Here is a 24,502-nt window from a genome sequence, read left to right on the forward strand (position 1 = left end):
ACAGCACTCCTCTCCTCTCCCCACTCCCTCCCTGCCACCTGTGCACCTCCCTGTATGAGGCAGACCCTTTGCCTAGGTCATGCAGGGGCCCTAGGGGTAGAGATGGGCATTGCCACTCATCGCTTGGATCCTAAGAGCACATTTGTCCAAAATGGAAGTTCTGTTTCCACTTTGTCTTTTCAACAGTGCACATATCTGTGTAGATATACTGGTTATGCTGTGGGTATGCCCGATTAACTGACCCTGCAGCTGATAGGTAGAGGTGGGGGCTGTCCACCAATGCAGATCCACTGTTAGGAGCAATGCAAAGCTTTGACAGGTACCACCTGAAAAGAACAACTAGTGGATAATGGTGCTGGCTCCATGAGCACAGGCCATGTCATTCACCCTCGGGACTCCAGACCATCCTCTTTGGGCCTCAGTTACAACATTTGTGAAATGGGTTAACCCTTCTGATCCCTTTCTGCCACAGAATAATTCTGCAGAAAAGAAGGAATACATGCTTGTGTTTGGGGACTTTGAAGAAGAAATACATATAATGTTCATATATTTTTATGTGAGTTTTTGTTTCTTTCTTCTTTATTTTATAGAATAACTCCTGTTGAAGTCTAATGAAGAAAAACATTGAAATGCTGATAAATTGTACCAAAGAATGCATTAGCATCACATGTCTGAACTGTTATAGCAACAAGGAAACCCTTTAATGCCTTTTAAGCGGAAAAGGTGTGAAACCTCAGACACCAGACTACTCAGAGGGGGGTTCTTTAATAACGCAGCTTCTGCATTTGTGTTCACTCTTTTAGATTTATATATTACATTTTCCAATCTATTCTCAAATTATTATGAATTTGTAATTTCCTGGTGTGCTGGTTTGAAAGGATTATGTATCTTAGAAAAGCCATGTTTTAATCCTGATCCATCTTGTAGAGGCAGCCTTTTCTTTTAATCCCTGTTTAGTACTGTAGATTGCAAACTTGATTGGATTATGTCCACCAAAATGTGATGCACCCAATTGTAGGTATTAACCCTTGGTTAGAAGGAGCTGTGATTCTACCCATTCCAGGTGGATCTTGATTAGTTTACTGGAATCCTTTAAAGAGGAAACATTTTGGAAAAAACTTAAGAGCCACAAGAACCACAAGAGCCCATGCAGCCGGAGACCTTTGGAGATGAAGAAGGAAAATGCCCCTGGGGGACCTTCATGAACAAATGTTAAAATAAATTTAGTAGAGGGCGGGCCCTGGTGGCTCAGCAGGCGAGAAGACTTGCCTAACATGCCAGAGGACCCGGGTTTGATTCCCAGTGCCTGCCCATGTAAAAAAATAAATAAATAAAAAAGAAAAGAAATTTAGTAGATTGAAATGCTAGTGATCAAGGAAAGGTTTGTGTGGTAGGGAGTATAGGAAAAAAATAGGGGAAACAGAGGCTAAAATATTTTGGGTAGAGGTAGATATTAGCAGTCAATGAGAGGGAGGGGTAAGGAATACAGTATGTATGAGTTTTTTTCTTATTTCTTTTTCTGAATTGATGCAGATGTTCTAAGAAATGGTGATGAATATACAACTATGATGAAATTGAGTTATTGATTATATACCAAGAATGGAATGATCATATGGTAAGAATGTTCGTGTTTGTATGTTATGTTTAAATAAATAGAAGGTAATCACCTTGCAAGTATATATATATATGGCCAGTGTGGAAGATGGTGGAGTGAGAAGCTTCTGGGCTCCATCTCCAACAGAAACTTGAAACAACCAGCAGGAACTGGCGGAAACCTCTTTCTCTAAGCTCCAGAAAACAGATAAAGGATGGCAATAACCCCTAGAGGGGTTCAACAGCAGACTGAAATTTGCAGATAAAAGAATTAGTGAACTTAAGATAAAAAATATATAGAAATATCCGGTCTGAGGAGCAGAAAGAAGAATGAACGAAGAAAAATGAACAGAGCCGGAGGAGCCTGTGGGACACCACTGAATTTACCAATATATGCGTTGTGGGAATCTAAAAGGAGAAGGAGAGAAAAGGGCAGACAGAATATTCAAAGTAATACTGGCTGAAAATTGCCCCAATTTAGCAAAACACACAAATACATACATTGAAGAGGCTGTGAACTCCAAATGGGATAAACCCAAAGAGACCCATGCCTATTGCGTGTTATAATCAAGCTGTCAAATGTCAGAGATAAAGAGAAACTTCTAAAGACCACAAGAAAAGAGAGAAATAATGTATCACATACAAGGGAAGCCTCAATAACATTAAATGCCAGTTTCACAGGAGACAAGAAGGCGGTGGAAAAACATTTAAACTGCCGAAAGCAAAAAATTGCCAGCCAAGTATTCTGTGTCCAACAAAACTGACTTTCAAAACTACGAGAGAGATAAAGACATTCCTGGAAAAACAGAGGTGAAGGAGTTTGTCACCAATAGAGCAGTCCTACAAGAGATGCTAAAGGGAGTTTTGTGGGTTGAAAGGAAAGAACGATCAAAAATAGATTGAAGCTACATGAAGAGATATAGAGGTCTGTTAAGAGTAACAACAAGGGTAAATATAAATGCCCATCCTATTGTATTTTTTAGTTTGTAAACGCCACTTTTTACTTCCTACAAGATCTAATAGGCAAATGATTGAATGTAATGATAAACGAGTAGTTTGGGCTCCATAATGTTTAAACATGTAATTTGTGACAAGAACTGCATAAAGGTGGGCGTACAGAGAAGTCCAGGAACATAGTTTAGTATACTGCTGTAGTTAAGTTGGTATCAAAGCAAACGAGATTGTCATAGATTTGGGATGTTGAATTTAAGTGCCTTGGTAACTACAAATTAAATACCAGAGGACATGCAACCTCATAAGACAGAAATTAGAGTATAGGTTGTCAGGCTGGGGGAATGGGGAGTTAATGCATAATGGAGTAGGGTTTCTCTTTGGGGAGATGGGAGAGTTTCTGTAATGGAGGGTGGTGAGGGGATGCCAGCATAGCGAATGTGATTAACCCACTGCATGGTATATGCCTGGGAGTGGTTGGGATGGGAAAGTTTATGTTGTTTATATGTATTGGGGATTGAATCATGTCCCCCACAAAAGGCATGCTCAGGTCCGAACCCCTGCACCTGTGTGTGTGAACCCATTTGTAAATAAGACCTTTGAAGCTGTTCTTGGTTAAGGTGCACCCAAAGTGAGTGAGGGTGAGCTTCGTGCAATGTGGACGAAGTCCTTAGAAGTAAAGGAAACTGGACACAGAAAAGTCAAGGAACATAAAAACGGATTGATAGACAGATGGATGGATAGATGGGTAGATGTATGGGTTGATAAATGGATAGATAGAATGAAATGGCAAATATGGCAATATGTTAAAATTGGTGGATCTGGGTATCTGGGGGTAGGGCAGGGATATGTTGGAGTTCTCTGCATGGAGTATGTATTATTTTTGTAATTGCCCTATAAGTTTGAAAATATTTCAAAATGAAAAGTTTTTGTTTTTTTTTAAAAGACCTGATGGCAAAATGATGGCTACAGATTGGAAACTTGGGAGCAGTTTTCTGTGTACCTGGGGGCCAAGATGATACATGGGGTGTATAGCCAGGCCCACTGGAGGCTCATAGTCTAAGTGGGGGAAGACCAATGCTGCATACCTAAAGTGGACATATGGGTGTTCTAGGTGCTGGGTGGGACTTTAGCCTCCAATGGGAGTGCAAAGAATGGAGAGAGCAGGACAGGAAGGCTGCACGGAGGAGGTGATGTTTCTGCTGAGTCTACAAAGACGATTAGGTATCTGCTGAGCTGGAAGGGCCCGCCAGGCAGAGGGAGCTGGGAGAACAGGACAAAGAGGTGTGAAGGGGCTTGAAGGGAAGGTGGAGGGCATGTTATTTGGTTTGGCCTGAGCACTGAGCACACAGGATGTGGGAAAGGATGTGGAACCAGGGAAAATGGCAGGGACCGCATCATAGAAGACCTTAGGCGTCAGGCTTAAGAGTTTGGAATCTGTCTTGGCAATAGTGGCAATCTTTTGATGGATTTAAAGCGGGAGTCGCATGACCAGATTTGGATTTGTGTTCAGGGAAAATGAAAGAGAGAACAGCCCGCCTTTGTTTCTTTATCTTGCTCCATGTAACACAAGTTGACTTTCATTCTGGGCTTCCAGATTTACCCTAAGAGATGGAGCCTTGTTCTTCTAAAATATGGACCCTCATTCTAAGAATTAAAAGCCGGCCTTTGTCTTTTAGGATTGTTTGGAAACTGACGTTCCTGAAACTCCCACTTGAGGTTTTCTCTAGTTGATAAAGACAGCCATCCTGATGCCCTCACAGGGATACTGGTTTTCCACGGAAGTGGCTGTGACCAGAGAGTCATTTGGGACAGGACAGGCTGTTGTCCTAAAGGGTGAGGGGACATGTGCCCAGTGCTCACGATGGAGCCGCCTCCTGCTCTCATCCGAGCAACCAGCAAAACGCCATGTGATTTTATTTCATCTCCCGTTGTATGTGTGGACAAAAATAGATTTTTCTGAAAAATGTGTGGCCTTGTAGGTAATTGTGCAGAATAGACATGCTGAGCAGGCCAGCCTGAGCCTTGAAAACTGGAATTTGTGCAGGATCCATTGCAGCCATTCAGCAAACAGGAGGGCAGTGGCAATTTCGAAATTGGAGCTACTGCTTCTGGTTATCAAAGGAGCCGAGGAGAGAGACTGGAGCGAAGAGAAAGGCAACTGTGTTGGGGAGATATAATTCAGGAACAACGCGTGGCTGTGTGCAAGATTTTTAAAAAGTCATAAGGGGGTGGGCCACGGTGGCTCAGCAGGTGGAGTTCTCGCCTGCCATGCTGGAGACTCGGGTTCGGTTCCTGGTGCCTGCTCATGCAAAAAAAAAAAGTCATAAGGATGGTCCAGAGAGTGGATGGCCAAGGCGAAAGGCTTTCTAAGCAGCAGGGAGGTGTGGTAGTGCTGGGGGAAGAAGGAAGTGGGGAACAGCCTGGACTTGGGGATGTCCAGACACCAGGCTTAGGCGGGGCCTTGCAGGGCCTCCCTGGAAGCCCCAGACCTGGAGGGGGAGGGGGAGGGAGTAGGAGCATTGAATTCCCCAAGGAGGTGAAGGAGCATTCCATGTCCTTGTCAGGTCCCAGGAGCCGTGTTACCATCCATGTGGACCCAGGTCCGGGTGGCAGGAAGCCAGTTTTTTTGTGCGCTCTCTTGTTTAGACCTGGAAAGTTCTGAGATGGAGAGCATTTGATATAGTCATTGGCTGAGTGGACTCCCTTCCGGTCATGCCTCAGGGAGAGGTATCCATTCACAGTTAAGGGTTAAGAGTGTTTCCCCTTGGTGTTTGCTTGCTGAATGACACTCCCCTCCCCTGCCCTCCCCTCCCCTCCCCTCCCCTCCCCTCTCCTCCCCTTCCCTCCCCTCCCCTCCCCTCCCCCCTTCCCTCCCCTCCCCTCCCCTCCCCCCTCCCCTCCCCTCCCCTCCCCCCTCCCCTCCCCCCCTCCCCTCCCCTCCCCTCCCCTCCCCAGCTGGAGCACCACTTCCAAGTCCAGTGGTGAACATAGCTTCCAATGGGCATGGCGGGTTTGTGTGGTCTCAGTCTTGATATGGCACTTATGGGGTTTTGTTTTTCTCTACCTGGGCATTTTTGCATTCTTTGGTGGAAATGCCCTTTTCCAAACACTGGTGTCTGTTTTAAGTCTTCTGGTTACATAAGTTTAGAGGGTAGGGAATGGTGATTTGGTGAAATTATCATCGTGGATTCTAATACCGAGCTGGCCCTTCTTTCCTGAGCCGCCCATGGCGTTGGCCTCTGAAGGAAGAGTGATGCGGAAATATCAGGTCAGAGCTTTTCCTTCTTATTTTTGGCATAATTGTTGCCTTCTCTGTTCATGTTCAGCAACACCACCCCTTTACCCAGTTGCTTAAGCCCAAACCTTGCAAAATCCTCAAGCCTTTCCGTGTTCCTTCTACTCCAACTATGGACACATCCTGCAACTAATAAAGAAAAAGAGAGGTAAGTCCCAAATTATTTAATTCAGTTTATGTTCATTCAAGCAGAAACTAGAAGCACGAGTTTTAAATAACAGCGATGATGGAAAACATTGAGCTTTTGATGCAAGAGATTTGCAAAACAAAGCACAGAGCTTGCCTTCAGCATCTTATCATGAAAATAAGGGGGAAGGCTGGAGCTGTGTATAAGTTAGAGCTTGGAGGCAGGGAGGATGGAAACAATAGCCAGGTTGACTGCTACCAAGTTTATACTTATTGTTTCTGTCATCATAAAGTCGAGTTGTGAGTTGTTTGTTGACAAGAAGGTCACTTCTGAGAGCCTGTTTTAACTCCTGAGAGCCTGTTTTGTCCTGAAACCCTTTATCCTCGACACAGTGATGTGTGGTTACTTGTTTGATATGAAAAATTGCATTTATTCTCTGGAGCTTTTAATATGTAATTGAAATCTGGGGTTACTTATCTACCTCGTCATGTTTAACCCCCTCATTGTGGCACTGATGTTTTTGTTATAATTAAATCAACCTGTATAAAAGACATTCAGATTCTCTTGGAATTAAGGAATACTGTTTTCTTCCTTGTGTCAATCAAAATGCAAGTCAAAATAGATGTGGATTTTAGCGTCTTTTAAAAGGCACACCCCGGAATGTCAGCCCTTTCTTTGACACGCGTGCCTTGCCCTCCCACGCACACCTTGAATCTGGCCCCAGCTCCCTGATTCCATCACCACCACTCCGTCGTGACTCTTTCCTCTTTGGAATGGCGCGATAGCACCCTCGCTGATCTGCTGGTTACCGCACTTGCGTGCCTGCCCCTGCTGCCCCTTGTAGTACTGGAATCATCTTTTAAAAATACAAAATACAAAATTGGGCTGAGACCCTCCCGTGGCTTTCAGGCCCCTCACCAGGACTGACCTGACAAGCCCCACGTGGCCTGGCCTCCCCCGCCTCTCCCTTACTGGCCAGCTTTGCTCTCCCCATCTGCCTTAAGCCCACTCCTTGCTCTTGTCAAGCTCTCTCCACCTCAGGGTTCTTGATCTTGGGTTCTCTTCTCCTGGGATCTCTTCCGTTGGCCCCGTGATGGCCACTTCCTTCTTTGTTCATGTCTCCACTCAAACGCCACCTCCGAGAAGCCTTCCCTGGCAGGGAATGCAAGCGGAAAAAAACCCAAGCACCTTCCAGAGCCTGGAATAAAGAGTGTCCGCACTTCTATTTTGCTGATTATGATTTCCCTCTCAGTGGCTGTGAATTAATTCAGTAAACTTTTGAGTGAATTTATTGCTTAATTTTACAATTCCTCACCCACAGCCATTTTAATAATATGTGTGTGTGTGTGTGTGTGTGTGTGTGTGTGTGTAAGAGGAGAGAGAGAGGGAGGAGGGGTGTTGTGCACGTGGGAAGAGCAAGAAAATCACTCTGGGTGAATTATTGGAACAACTGTCCCCCAACTATAGGGGGCTTAGAGAAAATGAGAGCAAGGCTATGCTTTGTGTTTCTAAGATGTTTAGGTGAAGGGTGTAATAATTTCAGTTGTAGCATTTTAAGAGTTTAAGGACTGGAGAAACTAAATGCCTTTTTTTTTTTTTTTTTTTTAAGAGAGAGGGAGGAAGGGAAGGAAAGACAGAGAGAAGGAAGGAAGGATGGAAGGAAGGAAGAAAGGGAAACATCTTTAAACATTTTCTTGTTTTATTATATTTTGTTTGTTTGTTTGTTTTTTACATGGGCTGGGGCCGGGAATCGAACCGGGGTCCTCCGGCATGGCAGGCAAGCACTCTTGCCCGCTGAGCCACCGCGGCCCGCCACTAAATGCCTTTTAAGTGCCTGGCACTGTGCATGGAAGGCACTGTACAGCTGTGACCTCAGTGGTCCTCAAGGCCACCCCGTGTGGTCAGATGTGATAGTCCCATTGCACAGTCAAGGAAACTGAGGCCGGAGATGTTAGGGAACCTGTCCAAAGGTGCCCTCGTCACAGGAGGCGGAGCACTAATTCAGAACTGGATCTGTCTGATACTCAATTTATATTTGATGAATACCGTGTTGTTTTCTTCTACAGCTTGCCAAAATCATATAATTCAAATATTATGCAAGAAGGTGCTTTAACTTGTATGTTCTCAGTTAAGAATTTTTAACAAGTAGGTCAAAGACTGAGTTGACATTGCTGCATTATGTATGAGAGAATGGTGTGAAAATATACAGAAGCAGGCAGCGCCTTAAGAGAAAAGCACAGTTTTCAAGGAGCAATGGAGTACTCGCTTCCCTACAATTAGTGTGCTGTTTACGACCCGTCCCTTTCCTTTCTGTTTATCATGATAAAGAGCTCAGAGAAAAAGGCGCACTCTCACTCTTACTATACAAAGGTGCTGTGGGAGAAGATGGGTTTTTAAATTTTTCTGCAGTTAAGACTTTTTACTCCAGTATCTTGGCCACCCCACCCCGAGAGCAGATTTGTTTTTCTGTACAAAATCATGATTGAGACTCATTGCCAGACACAGCAAGCCACAAGTCGCTGTTTCTCCTGCAAGGTGGAAAGAGTGATTGTTGGAGAATTGTCTCTCTGATTAGCGGAGAGCTGCTGCCTGCGGAGGGATTGGTGGAGCAGCTACTCTGGACAGAGAATTACCAATTTCCAGATAAGTGAAATAGCACCAATGCTGAGCACTGACCCTGGCCCTCTGCAGGCACCCACCTGGGTACCGCTGCCCCAGCAGGGAAGGTGGGCTCTCTGGTTAGGATTCCAGCTGCTCTGCTCCTCCCCAGCAGCTCGCCGCGTTCTTTGGCTGCTCAGGGTTTAGGGAACTGATTGACGTGTACATTTAAGGTGAATCTGTATTTGTTAAAAGCAGTGGTTTCTCAGCGTGGCTCAGGGATGGGCAGCGTGGGACTGGTGGGGCCACACAGGCAGTGTCGTGCAGCAGGCGCCCTCACTCCCCTCCCGGTTGAGATCAGTGACCTGCGAGGCTGTAAAGGGGCCTCTTTAAAGGCACGGTTGTAAATGATGAATGATAAAGTCGAAAAACTGGCGCTTTCACTATTGATGGAAGGTGCGGGTTCACACGGGCAGGGGGGCCTCAACTTGTGCTAGATGGAGCTGTGGGGACGTGGAGGGGCCTACAGAGAGCTAGAGAGATGGAAAGAGGGGTACAGGTTTGGAGAGGGAAAGGAAAACAGAGAGTGGGGGAAGCGGAGAGAGACTCAAAAAGAGAGAGACAAAGAACGATACACACAGAAAGGGAGAGACAGGCCTAGGTGAGGGCGTGTTAGTTGTGAAGCATTTGGGAACCCGGATTCTGGCCTTGCTCTCTGCAGAGCTGAAATCCGACAGCCTCTCTTAGAAAGAGCCCACTCTGAGGTTAGTCCTCTAGGGCTGACCTTTGACCCTGCCCTCCTTTTCCCTTGACCCCATGATGAGATTGCCCTTTACCCAGGATGCAAACCAGTGAGGATAGCGATCCAGGGGCTGACCCATGACTTCTGCAGGGGCCACTTGGTGGACCCCAGAGGTCTGTGTGGTCCCAACCTCCCCACATCACTCCCTGCATTTTCCAGGAATCTCAGGCCAATGTTGAGGAATCTGCTGGGCTGGACCCCCAGTGGGGAAAGGGGTTAAGACATAGCTGAAGGAAAGGGTGAGGGGGCGAGAGTGGCTGGGGACCCAGGCTGGCCTGCTCTGCAGCCTGCGGGGCAGCCAGGATTCAGGTGCGCGATCGCCATCTGATCAGTTCCCCTGAAAGGGAGCATGACTGGGAAAGCTCTGACACCCAAACATGTTCAAGATGGACTTGCAGACGTTTCTCCGATGTGGTCACGCACAGGAGCCTCCAGGGCGCCAAAGAAGGCACCTAGGCCAGGACAAGCACCCGAAGGCGCACGTTCACGTCTGAACCCTCGGGCAAGTCTCCACCTACACAGCTCTGGGTTCTCATCCTCAGAACCCAGGAGGACCCAGGCTTCCCAAGAGCAGGATGCTTATGTCTGGTTCACCTGCTCAGGTGCCCAGCAGATGGCAGATGCTAGGGCTTGCCGAAATCCTCAAGGGTTGCTACCCACGTGCTTTACCTGTTGTGGGGATCTGAGAGTATGGATGAGGAACCTCCAAGGAACCAACTGTGAAGCGTTAGCAGAGGCGAGAGACTGTTGGGTTAAGTTGTCTGGCTGGGGCACCCCTGTCCTGGCCCCTGGTTCCTGCATGGGAAACAACACTTGAAATCAGAAGGATGTTGGGGAGTATGGAATGTGAGCCACGCATGCAGGATGGATGCTTCCTGCTACACCTCTGCAGGAAGAGCCTGGGAGCCCTGTCCCCCACCAGTGTGTTTTGCTGTCTGGACCATGCAGTATGGAGGCCACGTTCCTCTCCCACCACTGCATTCTCTATACTCCTTATTGTCTCTTTTCATTATATTCTTGCCACCCTGGACATAATCCAGTTAATCAGATCCAGGCTTGTCCCATTCCTTGTGTCTTATACCTAGATGAGATTTGGGAGACCTTGTTGAACTGACTTGGCAAAGTCCCACGTCCACAGCAGCAGGAGTGGGCTCTGCCTTCAAGAGCTCCGTCCTTCCCTGTACCAAGGCCACCTGTCCTCTGGTACCCATTTTCAAATATATCTTTTTCAGGTCATGAGAATGACACATAGATGTTTGCCTATGTATTTCTGTCTCTAGGCAACTCTGTATGTTATGTAAACGTGCATAAGCACATCTCTGGCCTGTACACATAAACCCACCACTTGTCAACAGCTGTGTGGCCCAGAGGGTCTGTTACTTGTCAGGTGCTGGCGGAAGCCCTGGGTCTTTAGACAGGTGAGCAGGCGTTACTGCTCTTTTGAGTTCTCACATCCTCTGTTAAGGTTTTTTGAGCCCATCCACCACTTAGTCTTTTCAGATGCTGTCTGTATGTCTCTCTCTACTGTCACCCTGCCCCTTCTCATTTGTTTTGCATTCAGAAACCAGACACCAAATCTGTTAGAATAGGGTGTAACAGAAGGATAAGTAAGCGTCAGGAGAAGGCCTTTGAGAAGTGTGGGGAAGTTAATGCAAAGTCTGTGCCCTGGAACTTGGTAGATAGAGAAGTGCGTGTGTGACCTTGGGTCCTGGTTGTGTCTCAGGCGGGCAAGGAGACCTGTTGGCTTGTGATGTGGCTTCTGGCCAAGTAAGAGTTACTGATGTTCTCTGTTGGAAATATAAAAGGATTTAATGACCAGCTGTTAGTGGCCATTAGACAGCTATGCCTACCTGAATTCAATGTGTTATAGTCTCTTTTTTTGGCTAACATCATCAATACCTTCTTTCCAGTTAGATTTTTAAGGATTTGAATTTAAAGTAGAGATGGCAATTTTAAGTTCTCAGCGAGGAGTTCAACTACAAAGAGTAGGATTTGAGGGATATCATGCATGAAGGCAAAGAAATAAAAGGGTAGTTGAGTCCCGTTTTTATTTCTCCTGAGACTTGATTCACAGTCTGGCCTCTTTCCAGTTATAAATCACTTGCCTACTAAGCCTGGGGAGCTGGTGCTGTGGGCACGTGCCCTTGGCTACTAGAGTGTCACTTCTCTTGGGCTAGGTGGTTGGTGTTGCTGCACATAAACCTTTTTCAAAACCAGGTGGGGTGTCTGCTTCTGTGGGCCCACATGTGCACACCCACCCATGCACAGTGCCACAACAAGCCTCCTTCATTCCAGAAACAGTCCTCATCCCAGAAGTCTGTGGATGGGCACACTTTGCAGAAAGGGTGAAGTCAAGGTCAGTGGACTCTAAGAGTACCCACGTTTTCTAGGATACACCTCTGTCCACGGACAACCTGGAGGAAAGCAGTCCCTTCACTTTGTGTACAACCAGTTTCTCTTGCATGCCCAACTCAGTGGCTTGGACCAAATAAAATAGCAGACTTGATGGCTTGCTAGCAGATTACATTTCCCAAAATTGATGGTGCTTGGAGGGTAGAGCCAGAGCTGCAGTAACAAGAGGGAGGCATTATCCTTGCAGTTCGTTAGCCCTGTCTAACAGGCAAGTAATCCGGACACCAAAGAGGTCCAGTGGCCTGTCCAAGGTCCCACAGTTAGGGAGTGAGTGACACAGCTGGGAGGGATACTGCGGTGGCCATTCATGGTTGGTGGGTACCTAGCACCCAGTCCACTTCCTGATTTGCTTCCGGGCGATTTTCTCTTCCCCACTCCATTTGGTCTGGGTGGGTTGCTTGTTTATTAAGGTTTCCTACCCTCTTCTAGCTAAGACATGGGCATCCCACTCAGACGACTCCCTTCCTGAAATTTAAAGCTGAGTGCTGAAATATCCTAAACTGTTTGGAGGCCTGGTATGCCTGCGGTCCTGTCTTTTCCAGCCTGGTTCCTCAGCCCCCGTGGCCTTTTAACAATTCTTTTTTTGCTTTAGATTATCCAGAGTTGGTTCCTGTTTCTTAAAACCATGCTTGATTTATACCTGGCCATAACCAGGTCAGCTGGACGCCTCCATCTGTGCTTTCCCCCCTTTACCATGCCACTTCTTTCTGATGGGGAGAGCCACTGTCCCTTTGGGCTGGGATGACATCTCTTAATGTGGCCATCTGGTGAGAGCTACTTGAATCAGAAAATAGGATCCAGTGTCCTCTGGGTGCTGGGAGTCTTGGGATGACTGTTTATGCCGTCATCTGCTTTGATTTGCCCTGGTCGACCTCACTAGAATAGGGTGTCAGCCTGACAATTCTAGCAGCCTGGCTTGCAGGAGCTGGCTTTGTGCTCAGTCACTGGACAGTCCAAGGCTGGGTCTCTGCATTTGGTTGTGCTGAACTCATGTTCTCCCTTTACCTAAATATCAAGTAGTGATAATACAGGGCAAATTCCTGTTCTGTATCCAGGATGAGCAAGTTAAAGACCCTGTTCAATCAGCCCCTAAAAATTACTGGTCTCATCAAGTTGTCTTAGGCAGAAGGGAAGTGAATGAGTGTGTGAGGGTGTACGTGTGTGTGGGCATGTGAGGTGTGTGCATGTGTCTGTGTGTTGGGGTGGAGGCAGTTTTTATTGACAAGGTTGTCTGAAGTCATCATTCTTTATTTTTTTATAAAGTCTGTGTATTTTGGTGAATAGGATCTAGTATCCAGGACATGCTCACAAATTCATCTGACTCTTACTCACAAGGTGCTGAGATGCAGAGATGAATGGGACAGTCTGACTCGCCAAGAGCTCGGTTTTGATTCTGGGAGGCCTGCCTCTCTGTCCAGGGACGCCTGATGGTCCTTTGGCCTGGACAATGCCAGCTGATCTTCTGGGATGCAGGGCTTTCGGCCAGGACTGTTGCCTTTCCCGGGGCTTGGCCTTCAAAGGGAAAAGTGGTGGGACAAGGGGCGCTCACTCCAGGGAGAAATGCCTGACCTCAGAGCACGTCTTCCTCGGGTTATCCGTTCCCACCGGGAGCCCAGTGTGAGGGCCTAAGTCCTGGGAAGAACCTCACTGCAGGACCCTCTGTCCCAAGGGCCACCTTCATTCTGGGAACTGATCTAGAAATATAGGTGCATTTCCCCATCCCCTTTAGCGGTGCTTAAGAACTAACTACTTCTTGACAAGCACGTGACTTTTAAGTTTTCAGAAGCATTCCAGGGTGGAATTGTTTTGTGGTTTTTTTATTATTGATGGTGGGGAGGGTGTGGGGGCAGTTGGGGGTAGCTCTCTTATTTTAGAGGCAGTGCTTAGTGAAGTTCTATGGAATATTGGACCTGGAATTTCCAAGTTCTAGCTGTGACTCTGCCACCAATGGGCCAGTCACTTCTGCTCTCAGGCCTCAGTTTCCTCAGGTTAAAACATGAGTTAAATGTGTTTGGAGTATGATATAATCTCTACGTTTTCTCCCAGCTTCAAAGGTGGAAGATTCTGTGGTCTCTGAATTTCATTTGGAAACTTATTTGGCTGGGGTAGTAAGTTATGATCCCAAGCCCTTGAATTCTCTCCAGTAAAACTTGAGCAAAATGCAACTCAGTAATGATATATTAGCAAACTACATTGATAGTGCCTCTTTATTAAAAGATACCCATGTTCTATTTATTGACACACATATTCACACATACATATATGCATATACATGCATGTGTGTATTTCGTTATATATACGCATATACATATTTGTGTGTGGGTACTGATCTTCTACTATTTTGTTGTAGTTCATAAAAGGAAACCAAGAAGATATTTAAACCAAACCAAAATTATAGGGAAAGTGTTCTTAAGTTCTACTTGTTGCCAATCACTTGCACCCTTCTTTTGGGGCAGTTTCTATGGAGTTTCTGTTTTGGCAAAGTGTCATCCACGGAGGGACTGCTGTCAGCATTGTGTGGGGCAGTGGTTTTCAAGCTGTGCTGTGTGGAACTCCAGAGCTCTACAGAGAGTCTGAATTTCAATTGGAAAAATCTTGTAGCTGGGGCTTGGCAGTTTGGGTTATGGCTAGCACAGCCCGTTGGCACTTGGGGTTAAGGGTCTCCATCTTCCTGCGCTTTTGTACGCGCCATTCTGCTTGGTTCTGGGTGCCACCAGCACGTTACCTGGTGCCTCCCTGGCCATCCGGCCTAGTCACAGAATAAAGCACCATCACGGGGCAAGCTGTTAAACAGTTGTCTGTAATGTCTCTGTGCGTCATACATTTTCCAGATAATGTGCATCCAGGAGAGAAATCAACAGATACAAGCTGCCACTGGCACCCCCAGCCCCCAGTGCCAGATCTTCAAGTTCATCAAAACAGTTTAATTGCCCCCCCCATGGTAAATTTGATAATAAGAATTTATTGAGCTGATAAAAGAGATGAGATACCACTTTTGTCTTTTCTATGCATAGGAATTTCGTGTCAGATTTCATTTGGAAGAAAGTTCTGTTACCAAATACATTAGAAACATATGTTTCTGGTATAGTGAGAAGGGCTCAGATCTTAGAGGAAGACCTGTCTAGATTTGAGACTTGGCTTCCATCAGTCGCTAACTAAATGGCCTCGGGCAAAGTAATTTGCCTTCCTAACCCATAGTTATCTCATCTGTAAAATGGGCCTGTGCTCCACCAGGCAGAATTTTTTTTTTTTTTCGAAGATTTCATATAACCATATAAGTGGGCCTGTTACAATGCCTGACACATAATAAAATGTTCAGCAGATGGTGGCTGTTACCATGCAGGTACCAGGGTATCTGGCGGTGATTTTCATGCTGGGAATTGAAGTCACCATATTTAATGCCCGACCATTGAGAGCTGTCTGTTTGCACTAAGTGCGTGTATTTGCAGGAATTTACATATTTGCTTATACAGTGATCATAGCTTATGTATATGGCTGTTAATATTTGTTCCTATATTTAGGGATGTTTTAGCAGACTGGTGGCTTGTTTTTCTTTCTGATGCATATTTGTGGCAGTTTAAGTTAATTTCCTTTTCTCTCGTTTTGAAAGCACGCGGCACCTTAACAGAATAATTTCTTGCACTGTAGTTTCTTGTTGCAGGGAAAAAAAATTCAAATAACCGATGGAAATTGTTTTAATGCATTTGGGACTCCCAAATACTGCTTTATTTTTATGTACAGACTCTTTGTGGGTGGACTGCAGAAATCCCTGCTCTTGGAAATGTTTTTGAGCCTCTGGGAAACTGCACAGGGAAAAAGAGCTAATTAAAAAAGCTGCCATCCGCCTCCTCTAATTAACTTGCGCTCTGCTCCTGGGAGAGGGTGCGGAAATATGAAAACAAGGCAGGCAGTGCCGGAAGTGAATGCCGTTCTAACGGTCCATGGTGGCCCTGGGTGTTTTGACCCAGAAATAATTCATTGTAAACAGACATCACACCACAAAGGGTTTGCTGTACCCCCAAGAATGTGCACGCGCACACACACAGTGATGGAGAATGCTTGTCCCTTCTGAGCAGGTGTGCACGCCGAGGCAGCTGCAGCAGCGAAGACCTCATTGGAATTCAGCTCCTAGAACCTAAGAGCACCCGGCGCTCCCTGTTTGCTTGCTTGTGCCGTTGCAAAAGAGCAGGGGCCCTTTGTGCTCCACAGCCACACAGCGCCAGCGCTGGGGGATGCAGAAGCCTGGAAAAGCACACAGCTTCTCCCTCTGCATCTCTGCTCGAACAGGACGACTTACAACACTGGAGAAGCTTGCAGCATCCGTGGCCTGGTGGTGCAGCTAACTTTTTTGCACTTTTAGAGAGATTTAGATCCTCTTGATTCCAACAAGGAAGTTAGGGTTGGGGATTTGGAGGACAGAAGCTGTTCCTCGGTGGAGATGGCTTTTGCATCCTGGCAAATATGGTCCCCAGTGGAATGGGCCCGGTGGGTGTGGGCAGCCATGACCAGCACCGGGGACTCCAGTCTCTCTGCACTTCAGGGAAGCTCCAGAAAGAGGCAAGTGGATTCTGTGTGAACCATCGACATTATCCCTGATGCTCGGAGTGCTGGGAACCAGGGTGAGAGGGCCGGGCTCCCTGGACGATAGCCAGGGCCCACCCGGCTGATGCGAGTCCTCTGCTCCTCTTCGATGCTCAGCTGTGTAACCTCCTTGTGTTTTCCATACCAGTTAACAGGCTCTGCAGAACTTCAGGTATCCACATCTGTTGTTGTCAAAATGTGGCTCTTAAATTCTCTCCATAGACAAAAGCTATCCTTTAATATCAATGTGTCTTTGTGAAGTTGGTGTTGCCCCTTTGTTTTGCAGGGATTTGGAATTTACGTTTGAAATCTAATAGTTCCCAGGCTTGGGCCCTCTGGATCCCATCAAAAGCAGCGCTGAGGTTTCTGTTCACCCCCAAGTCCCTGGAGGTCCTTGGGGAGGAGGACGCCTGGCACTGATGACCTGAGTCACCGACACACGAGTTATAAAAACCTCGATGTAGATTCTCTGAAGGGGGGCAGTGTGATGGTGCCTCAGTGGCAGAGTGCCGGCTGATGCTGTTTAGAAGACGCACCATCCCCCAAGGTTCTGGTCCTTTGACCCTTGCCAGGAGCTCAGCAGAAGGAGCACATTCCATGTTCACTGCATCACCCCTTAATGTACCTCCCCGACCTCACCCCTTAATGTACCGCCCCAACCTGGCTTGCCTGCCAGGACAGTTTGTGCGGACCAGCAATCATTAAGTGTCCGCCCTCTGGATAATTAACTTCTTCATTGTAAATGAATAAATCAGCATTGTGGTCTGTTTAAAATATCTGAGCTGAGAGTCATGGGGTGGGGGTGGGGGTGGGGTGCCAGGCCTGGAGTGTGGACCACCGGGTATTTTGAGCAAATGTGGCAGGCCTCTGGTGAGGAGTTGCCTTCCGGCCGGCGGGGCACATAGTTTGCCGAGTGGTTTGGGGAAACCTCATTCTTCCTGCCTAAAAATTGAGTGGACAGTGGAAGCCGTGGGTGGGAAGGCTGCTGGTCAGCAGGTCCTGGGTTCTCTGGGTTTTCTCCAGCCCAGGGTGAGGCTTTGGTCACATTGGGCCTGTGTCTCCCTTGCTCCTGAGTGGGGCTGCCTCTGGGTAGGCTTTGGCTCCTGCTCTCTGGGTGAAGATCCAAGACCCTTGCGCACACCAGGCTTTAGGCTGTGCCTTGTGTTGATGGTCCGGTAGATTCCAGGGCGGGCTGGCTGGCCGGGTTGTTCACTCAGCTCACCGCCTGCTGTTTTAGACTCCAGAATGCTAAGACAAACAAGGCCAGCTGCCCTCATGGTGAGCTCAGCAGAAGAGCAAGATAATAAACACGATGAAAAAGTGAACCCACGTATGAGAAGTTATGAGACATGCCAGGAGGAAAGGGCCGTGGAGGGACATCATGGGGGTGCCAAGGGGAAAGGCAGATTGGAGATTCAGTTGCAAGGAGAGGGGATCCCATGGGTCCTCCAGCTTCAAAAAGTGTTCGTTGGGACCTACAGAATGCCTCTAAAGCCTGTTGACTTATAGCAGGTGGGAAATGTCATCAAAGATTCCAGTTTGGTTTTTGCCACTAAGGTGATGTATCTCCAATAGTGATGAAGTCAAAGTATACATCATTTGGGAAATCAAAGCAGGTAATAATAAGGTTGCAGGTAATAATAAGGCCACTCTTGGGAATCATGCGACAAATGACTTTCCTGAGTAGTGAGCCTGCCCCCATGGGCCCTGAGGTCAGAGGAACCCATTCCTTGCCACAGGGTAGGTCCCTGACTTCTCTGAACAAACACAAATCCTGGCCCGCATCTAACCTTGGGTTTCCCTCCCTCTTTGTCCATCAGGAGTTCTGACTCTGAAGAAGCATTCGAGACCCCAGAGTCGACGACTCCTGTCAAAGCTCCACCAGCCCCACCCCCGCCGCCCCCCGAAGCCATCCCCGAACCGGAGACCAGTGCCCAGCCACCCTCAGAAGAGCCAGGTAATCAGGTGCTGGGACCTCCTGGGGAGGGGGAGGGTGTCCTGGGAGCAGCCATGTGACCTTGAGCACCAGGCATTCCCACCCATTCTTCCTTGGGGCACGGCGGGGTGCGCACCCCCAGCTCTGGGCTGTTTTCTGTGAGCTTTGTAGGTTTTTGTGAAAACTAAGAGTGAGTAGATATCAACAGTGGGTTATTCTGTTTCGCTTTGCAGAACTTTAGGGAAGGTCTGGGGAAATCATTCATTTAGCTCTGGCTTCTTTTAGCATGAAGGATTGGGTTTGGGTGGGTCTTGGAAGTTCTTGGTAAGGTCTTGGATTCCAGTATTTGGCCCCTTCCTCACATGAGAGCACTAGTTCTTGATGGGGCATTATATTCCAAGAACGGAGTCCCCATAGGCTTGGGGAATAAGGACAGTCAGCACATGGGCGAGAACGGAAAGTGATGGCCAGCTGGATCGGCCCATGGCTGGCTGGCCCATTCCTCACTAACCTCCTGTTACCTGATTTCTTGTCGCTTTTCCACATCCTTTCTCCTCTAACTTCAGTTAGAGCGTGAACCTTTCGGCCCTTTCGGATGTGTTGGTTACTGTTGGGGGATGAAACAGATCGCATTCCCCACCCCCCACCCCGCCCACGTGACAGGTTTTTTTTGTGCATCTCCCAGATGCATTAGCACCTCCGGCATGAGAGTTTAATAGGAGGCCTTCCTTCCAGGTGGACCAGAAAGAGCCCGGCATGCTGGTCGGGGAGCCCAGCGGTCCTGTGCCCTGCACTTCAGAAGGCCCCACTCCTGCCTTCCCATGGCTACGATGTCCCCATATGATGAGGGGTCTGTAGAGCCAGAGTCTCCTCTACACTCTCGATAACCCAGGACCCCAGATTCCTCAAGCAGAGGCTTTCGGGTCCATCCTGTCCTTTCCACCATGCCTGTGTCAGCACCTCTAGCCCTAAGGGGGAGCCAGGTTAGGGCTCAGACCTGCGGGAGTACGTGTCCACATGCATGGGCTCGAGGCCACACCAGGGAAGGGCCGGGAGCTGGTGGTGGGAAGAGAATGGAGCAGGCTAAAGTCCAGGGGCCTCTGTTTGTGCTTGTCCTGGCCAGAAGCCACGCAAACTGCAAAATACGATAATCTTTTGACCTTGATGTTAGTTTTGGAAATAAACAAATGGAATTTCTTTTTATCTGCTCTGCATTCAGGCAGGCTATCGTTTTAGAAAGTGTCGGTGCCCATGGGGCTCGGCTCCTAAGCAAATATGCTTCCATGGGCCCAGAGAAGATGGGAAGGACAACTTTTAAGGAAAGCAGATGCCTTTGTTGGTGCTTGACAAATTCAGCTTTCATATTCTCTCCTCTTCCATAACTCATCGTCATTGTCTGAGTCTCCCAGGCCAGTTTGGGGTCTGAGTGGATAATTATTAGTATTTATTTGATTTTTAGGTGGAGTAGAAGCTGGAAGGGCTGCTTACCTTTCTCAAGTTTTTTGCATCTTTCTTTCCTCCCTCCCTTCCTCTCTCTTTCTTTCCTTTCTTTCTTCCCTGCTTTCATGAGTAAAACATATAAAGATTCACTTCCCATAATATTTTCTGAAATTCACCCTTAGTTTTGAACAGAAAGTGGCTGATAGGCAAATACAATGCAATCTCCTGGTTAAGCATGTAAGTAAGAATAAACTATCCCATTTTGTGAGCATAATAAGTTTGTGCCTGTAAGTGTATAGGATGCCTTAGAAAAGAATCTAGAAGGAAAATGACAGTGTGTTACTTACAGTGGGTGTTATAACCCCAGAGACCAAAGTACCAGGGAGGGCCATTTCTGCAGCACCTCTCTGGGAGCTGTCAGAGCTCCTGACCACTTCTGAGGATGGGTGGCCACTTCTGTTCTTTCCTTTGGCTCTGTCGTTTTTTTTCTTTTGCCTGGCTTCCTTCTCAACAAAGCAAAGACAACCTCCATTTTTACAAACACACACACATGCATGCACACACACACTCACACACAATATGCATCTCTTTCTTAGGTTGCAATTTCTAAAAGCATGAAAGGATCTAGAGGATTGGAAGAAAACCACACCAGGGAAGGGGTTGGAGATGCTAATTGCCACTGAGTCACAGTTTTCCGAACCTTTGATTATACCGGTTGGAGCCTTTGAACAGGGACTTTACACTTTCCCTCCTTTGAAAAAAACTCCAGTGAGGCTGAATTTATGAGGATTACACAAGAAGGAGTCTTGAGATTGGAACTGTGTTTGCTTAAAGTCTCCTGGCTTGGGTCATACAAAGATGTTTGCTCTGCTGACACTTGTTAGAAACTGTCCTTCAGAAATGAGGGCCTCTTGTCACTCTACAGGCCAGCATGGGCATTACAAAGGTACACGAAGGTGGCAGAGTTTGCGTAGGTGGCTCAAGGAGAGGAAAGGCTCCTTCTGAGAACCACAGGAAAGAAAGGGCAAGAAAGCAATGTGTATTGTTTGATTTCCCTCTGCTAAGTACCCAGGAGGTTGCTGAAGGTGCTGAAAGCACCACACGAAATAATAGACCAGACCTTTAGCTATAAATAAAGACCTAATTTTTCTTGCTGGAAACCTACATCTTACAAAGCAACCAGTTGCTTTATCAGCAGTGGTCCTTCCAGCCCCTCTGTGCTCTGTAGGATGAAAGGATGGGCACGTCGCTGGTGCTCACCTTGCATTTGCCCCTCATCTTGGAATGGGGGTGACTGGCAGGACTTATTGGAGCTTTGTTCTTCCGTGAAATGAGGAGGCTGGCCTGCAGGCCCTCTGAGATGCTTCCAGCCCTGACCTCTCTTGTCACCAGATCAAATGGATTAACTGGCAGTTGTTACGGCAACCGTGTTATTAGAACTCAGAACTGTCCAATGAGGGACATAATTAAAAGTCACATAATTAAATAATAACTCCTGTTTAAGCATCTCCTATGTGCCAGGTCTGTGCCAGGTCCTTTCTGCATTTTATCTTCAACTCGGGTGAGAATCACCTCCAGTGCTCCCAGCAGCCCGATGGGGTGGGTGACCTCACTCTGTCCCCAGTGAGGTATGGAGGCTACAGACCTTGCCTGCAGACTCGCAGCTAGTGCTGGGGTGCTGGGAGGGGAAGCAGCCTGCTCTCCCCACGGCCTGGAGGTGCTCAGACTGTTGGGGGATGGAGTAAGCGGATGCACTGAGCTCCTAGCCTGGTGCTAGTGGTGTTTGGTGAGCATCACTGCTGTGCCAGCTGGTGCAGCTCTGTGCACACCTGTTCTAAAAGTTAGAAGCCTGGGCCATGCTCCCAAGGCAGAGGATGGGGACAAAGGAGGAATAAGATGAAGAGCAAGCAGCGGCAATGGAGTGGCATGTTGGTGAGGTCAGGCAGGCTCCTTTGACAGCTGTCCTCCCTCTGGGGACATGATTCCTGGCCAGTGGTCGCTCCCCTCCAGGGACGAAGCTCGCACACTAAGTCTTGCCCAGAGACTACCAGAGTGCAGGGAAAGGCCCGTACTGGGCTTGGCAGAGACTGGAACCCCCTCCCTGCTCTGAGTCTCGGGTGTTGGTGTTCTGGAACTTTCCTCTCTCTCCTGTGAGGGCCCAGAGGGTTACCAAGCACCAGGGGCTCCCGTCTGTAAGCCCTGCTTCCATGCATGCTGTCATTGCCTCCCGTCTTTTCTGAGGGTCTGTGCTGCACAAAGACAGGGGCCTCAGGGGACCGGGCGGGGATGAAGGAAGCAGGCTGGCCTGTGGCATGCACAGAGCTGGGGGGCTGTGACACCATGCGCCCTTGCGAGGCCTCACCACGAAGGTCTGCAGAGGGCAGGAGAGCCCGCTTGGGGTGGGGCAGCGAGTCAGGGGCCAAGGCTGTTCAGACCTGTGTCTGCCTGCCACAAGCGCTGCAGACGTCAGCTGGGCTGCCCCCTGCAACCGGACCGCGAGTGCCACACATGCCCGGGCGTTTGATGGCCTGGTGTTATCTGCCCGCCCATGGCTGCGATGCCCTCCCTTCACTGCCAAGCCTCCACAGACCCTTCCTCTGCCTGGCTTCTCTGCGACCCGAGCCTCTCTCTGGCCGTGCTAACTCCAGGCTGCCACATCTTAGGACACAGTTGTAGCCGCCGAGCGTTTGAATGTGGTAAGGGGTCCTCTCCACACAGGGTGGGCTCCTGGGAGATCCCAGGATCTCCCGGTTCAGTGTCACCGTCTGTGGATCCTGCCTCTCAGTCCCTAGGTCCCTCTCGGCCTCCTCCTCCCTCCCTTTCATCCCATCTCTCTTGGGGTTAGGGAGTCCGTTCCCACTGTGTGCTCATGGGCCCTACCTCCAGCCTCCTGAATTAGAATCTCCGGGGGGTGTGAGGGAATGCTCAGCTGTTTTGAGCCCACCAGGGGATTCTGATGTACGGCCAGGTGGGAGAACCCCCTGCATGGAAGAAGGAGACACTCAGGCAAGACACATTAGGGTCACTGGCAGGTGGCAGGTAGTGCCCAAGTCGGAGACCAGCCCTACAGCAGGCAGCCAGGTCCAAGTCTGGTAATCCTAGGATGGAGAGGAGACAAGGGAGCTGGGGCCTTGCTGGCAGATGAAGGACCATTAAAGGAGGGTGCCCCCACTCCCCACAGTGACTGACTCATCTGGGTACCTTGGAGGAGGGGGTTCAAGAGCCTGGCAGGGTTCACGCCCTCCGGACACACGCTGACCTCCCTTAATGACCTTACTGGAGGGTCTTAACCACACTCAACATGCTCACCAGCCCAGGGACCCATGGCTTTCATGCGGATGCTTGGGGACTCCACAGACAGATGGCCTCCTGGGAACGCAGCTGTATAATCCAGGCCTGTAGGTGGTCCTGCTACAGACCCTTTGGATAATAATGACAGGCAGTAGCTGACATCTGGGAGCACTTGCTGGGTGACAGGCACTGTTAGGGGCAGAGTCTCAAACTCTGCTGCAGTCCTGCGGGTGCTGGGGGTGGCAGCAATGAGGCACAGCTTGGCTAAGAAACTTTGGCCAACATTATGTGCTCACCAGCAGATCAGCTATTTATCTAGCAAAATGCCACAGAAGGCCAAGTGATGCTCCATTTATATCTCGTCAGCCCACTTAAAATGGAGACTTTTCTCAGAATGAATGTTATTAATTGCCAATGATTATTATTCGTTAAATTAGAAGATAAAAACTACACTCCCTGTGGCCGAGGCCATTCACCCTGGATATATTTTAAGTTAAGAGTAGGTGAGTGATGCCAGGATGTACATGGCCAACTCCTCTGGGCCCCAGAGAGAGTTTATGGGAGTGGTGGGTGGGATGGAAGAGAAGGGAATGAAGGGAAGGGGAGAGAAGCACCGGCACAGCTGCCAGTAAATGCTCCTATGGGAAACAGTCCAGCAAGGCTAAGAAATGTGGCCTCTGGGGAAGTAGGAAAATTATTTGGGTGTCATCACTTGTCCCTTATTAGTTTTCTTCCTTTCCTCGAGATTCCCTCTGGTTTCTAAGCACATTTGCTCTTTTCTTAACTTGGAGATTCCGTTGACCAGCACTGGCCAGCCCCTATGAGCCTTTTCATATGATGAACCATGTGTGATGCTGACTTCACCTTCAGACTCTGCCTGAAGCCTCGGGCCAGGGAGCCATGTGTCAGTTTCCAGGGCCCACGTTGCCTGGCTCTCCACTGGCAGAGCGGGGCTGGAGGACAACCCAGACAGACACGTGCCTGAGTTTCCTAGTGCCACTGTAATAAAATACCTTGTTTCTGTAGCTTAAAACCACAGAAATGTCTTGTCCCACAGTTCGGGAGGCCAGAAGTCTGAAATCAAGGAGTCGGCAGGGCCACGTGCCCTCGGGGACCTTAGGGGAGAATCCTTCCCGGCCTCTTGTAGCTTTGGCTTGCAGCTGGCTGCAGCCCTCCCAGCGCTGCCTCTGTCGTCACATGGCCTTCCCCGTGTGTCTATGTGCCCAAAGTTCCCTCTTCTAGAGACACCAGTTCTATTGGATTAAGGACCACTCTAATCCAATTTGGCCTCATCTTAACTAATCACATCGTCAGAGACCCTATTTCCTAATAGGGTCCTCGTCATGAGACAGGGGTTAGGACCTGAACATTGCTTCCGGGAAACACAGTCCAACCCATATGATATGCTGTGTCTGGCCTGAGTTCGCTGTTACCTTAGGCCGTACCCCACAGCAGCTGCTGGTGGGAGGTGCA

The 24,502-nt window shown here is 48.4% G+C and overlaps 1 protein-coding gene across 17 annotated transcripts in view; it reads left to right on the forward strand.

Moving 5' to 3' along the window:
• Nucleotides 1-24,502, forward strand: part of TACC2 (transforming acidic coiled-coil containing protein 2) — a 229,179-nt gene that overhangs the window by 161,327 nt on the left and 43,350 nt on the right. For all 17 annotated transcript variants that reach the window (XM_077126268.1, XM_077126273.1, XM_077126280.1 and 14 more), the window contains one exon: nucleotides 18,183-18,319. In XM_077126268.1, the coding sequence (XP_076982383.1) occupies nucleotides 18,183-18,319 (137 nt within the window). The remainder of the gene's footprint in view (nucleotides 1-18,182; nucleotides 18,320-24,502) is intronic.

The sequence above is a fragment of the Tamandua tetradactyla genome, chromosome 13, assembly GCF_023851605.1.
Source record: "Tamandua tetradactyla isolate mTamTet1 chromosome 13, mTamTet1.pri, whole genome shotgun sequence".
Classification (NCBI taxonomy): Eukaryota; Metazoa; Chordata; class Mammalia; order Pilosa; family Myrmecophagidae; genus Tamandua; species Tamandua tetradactyla.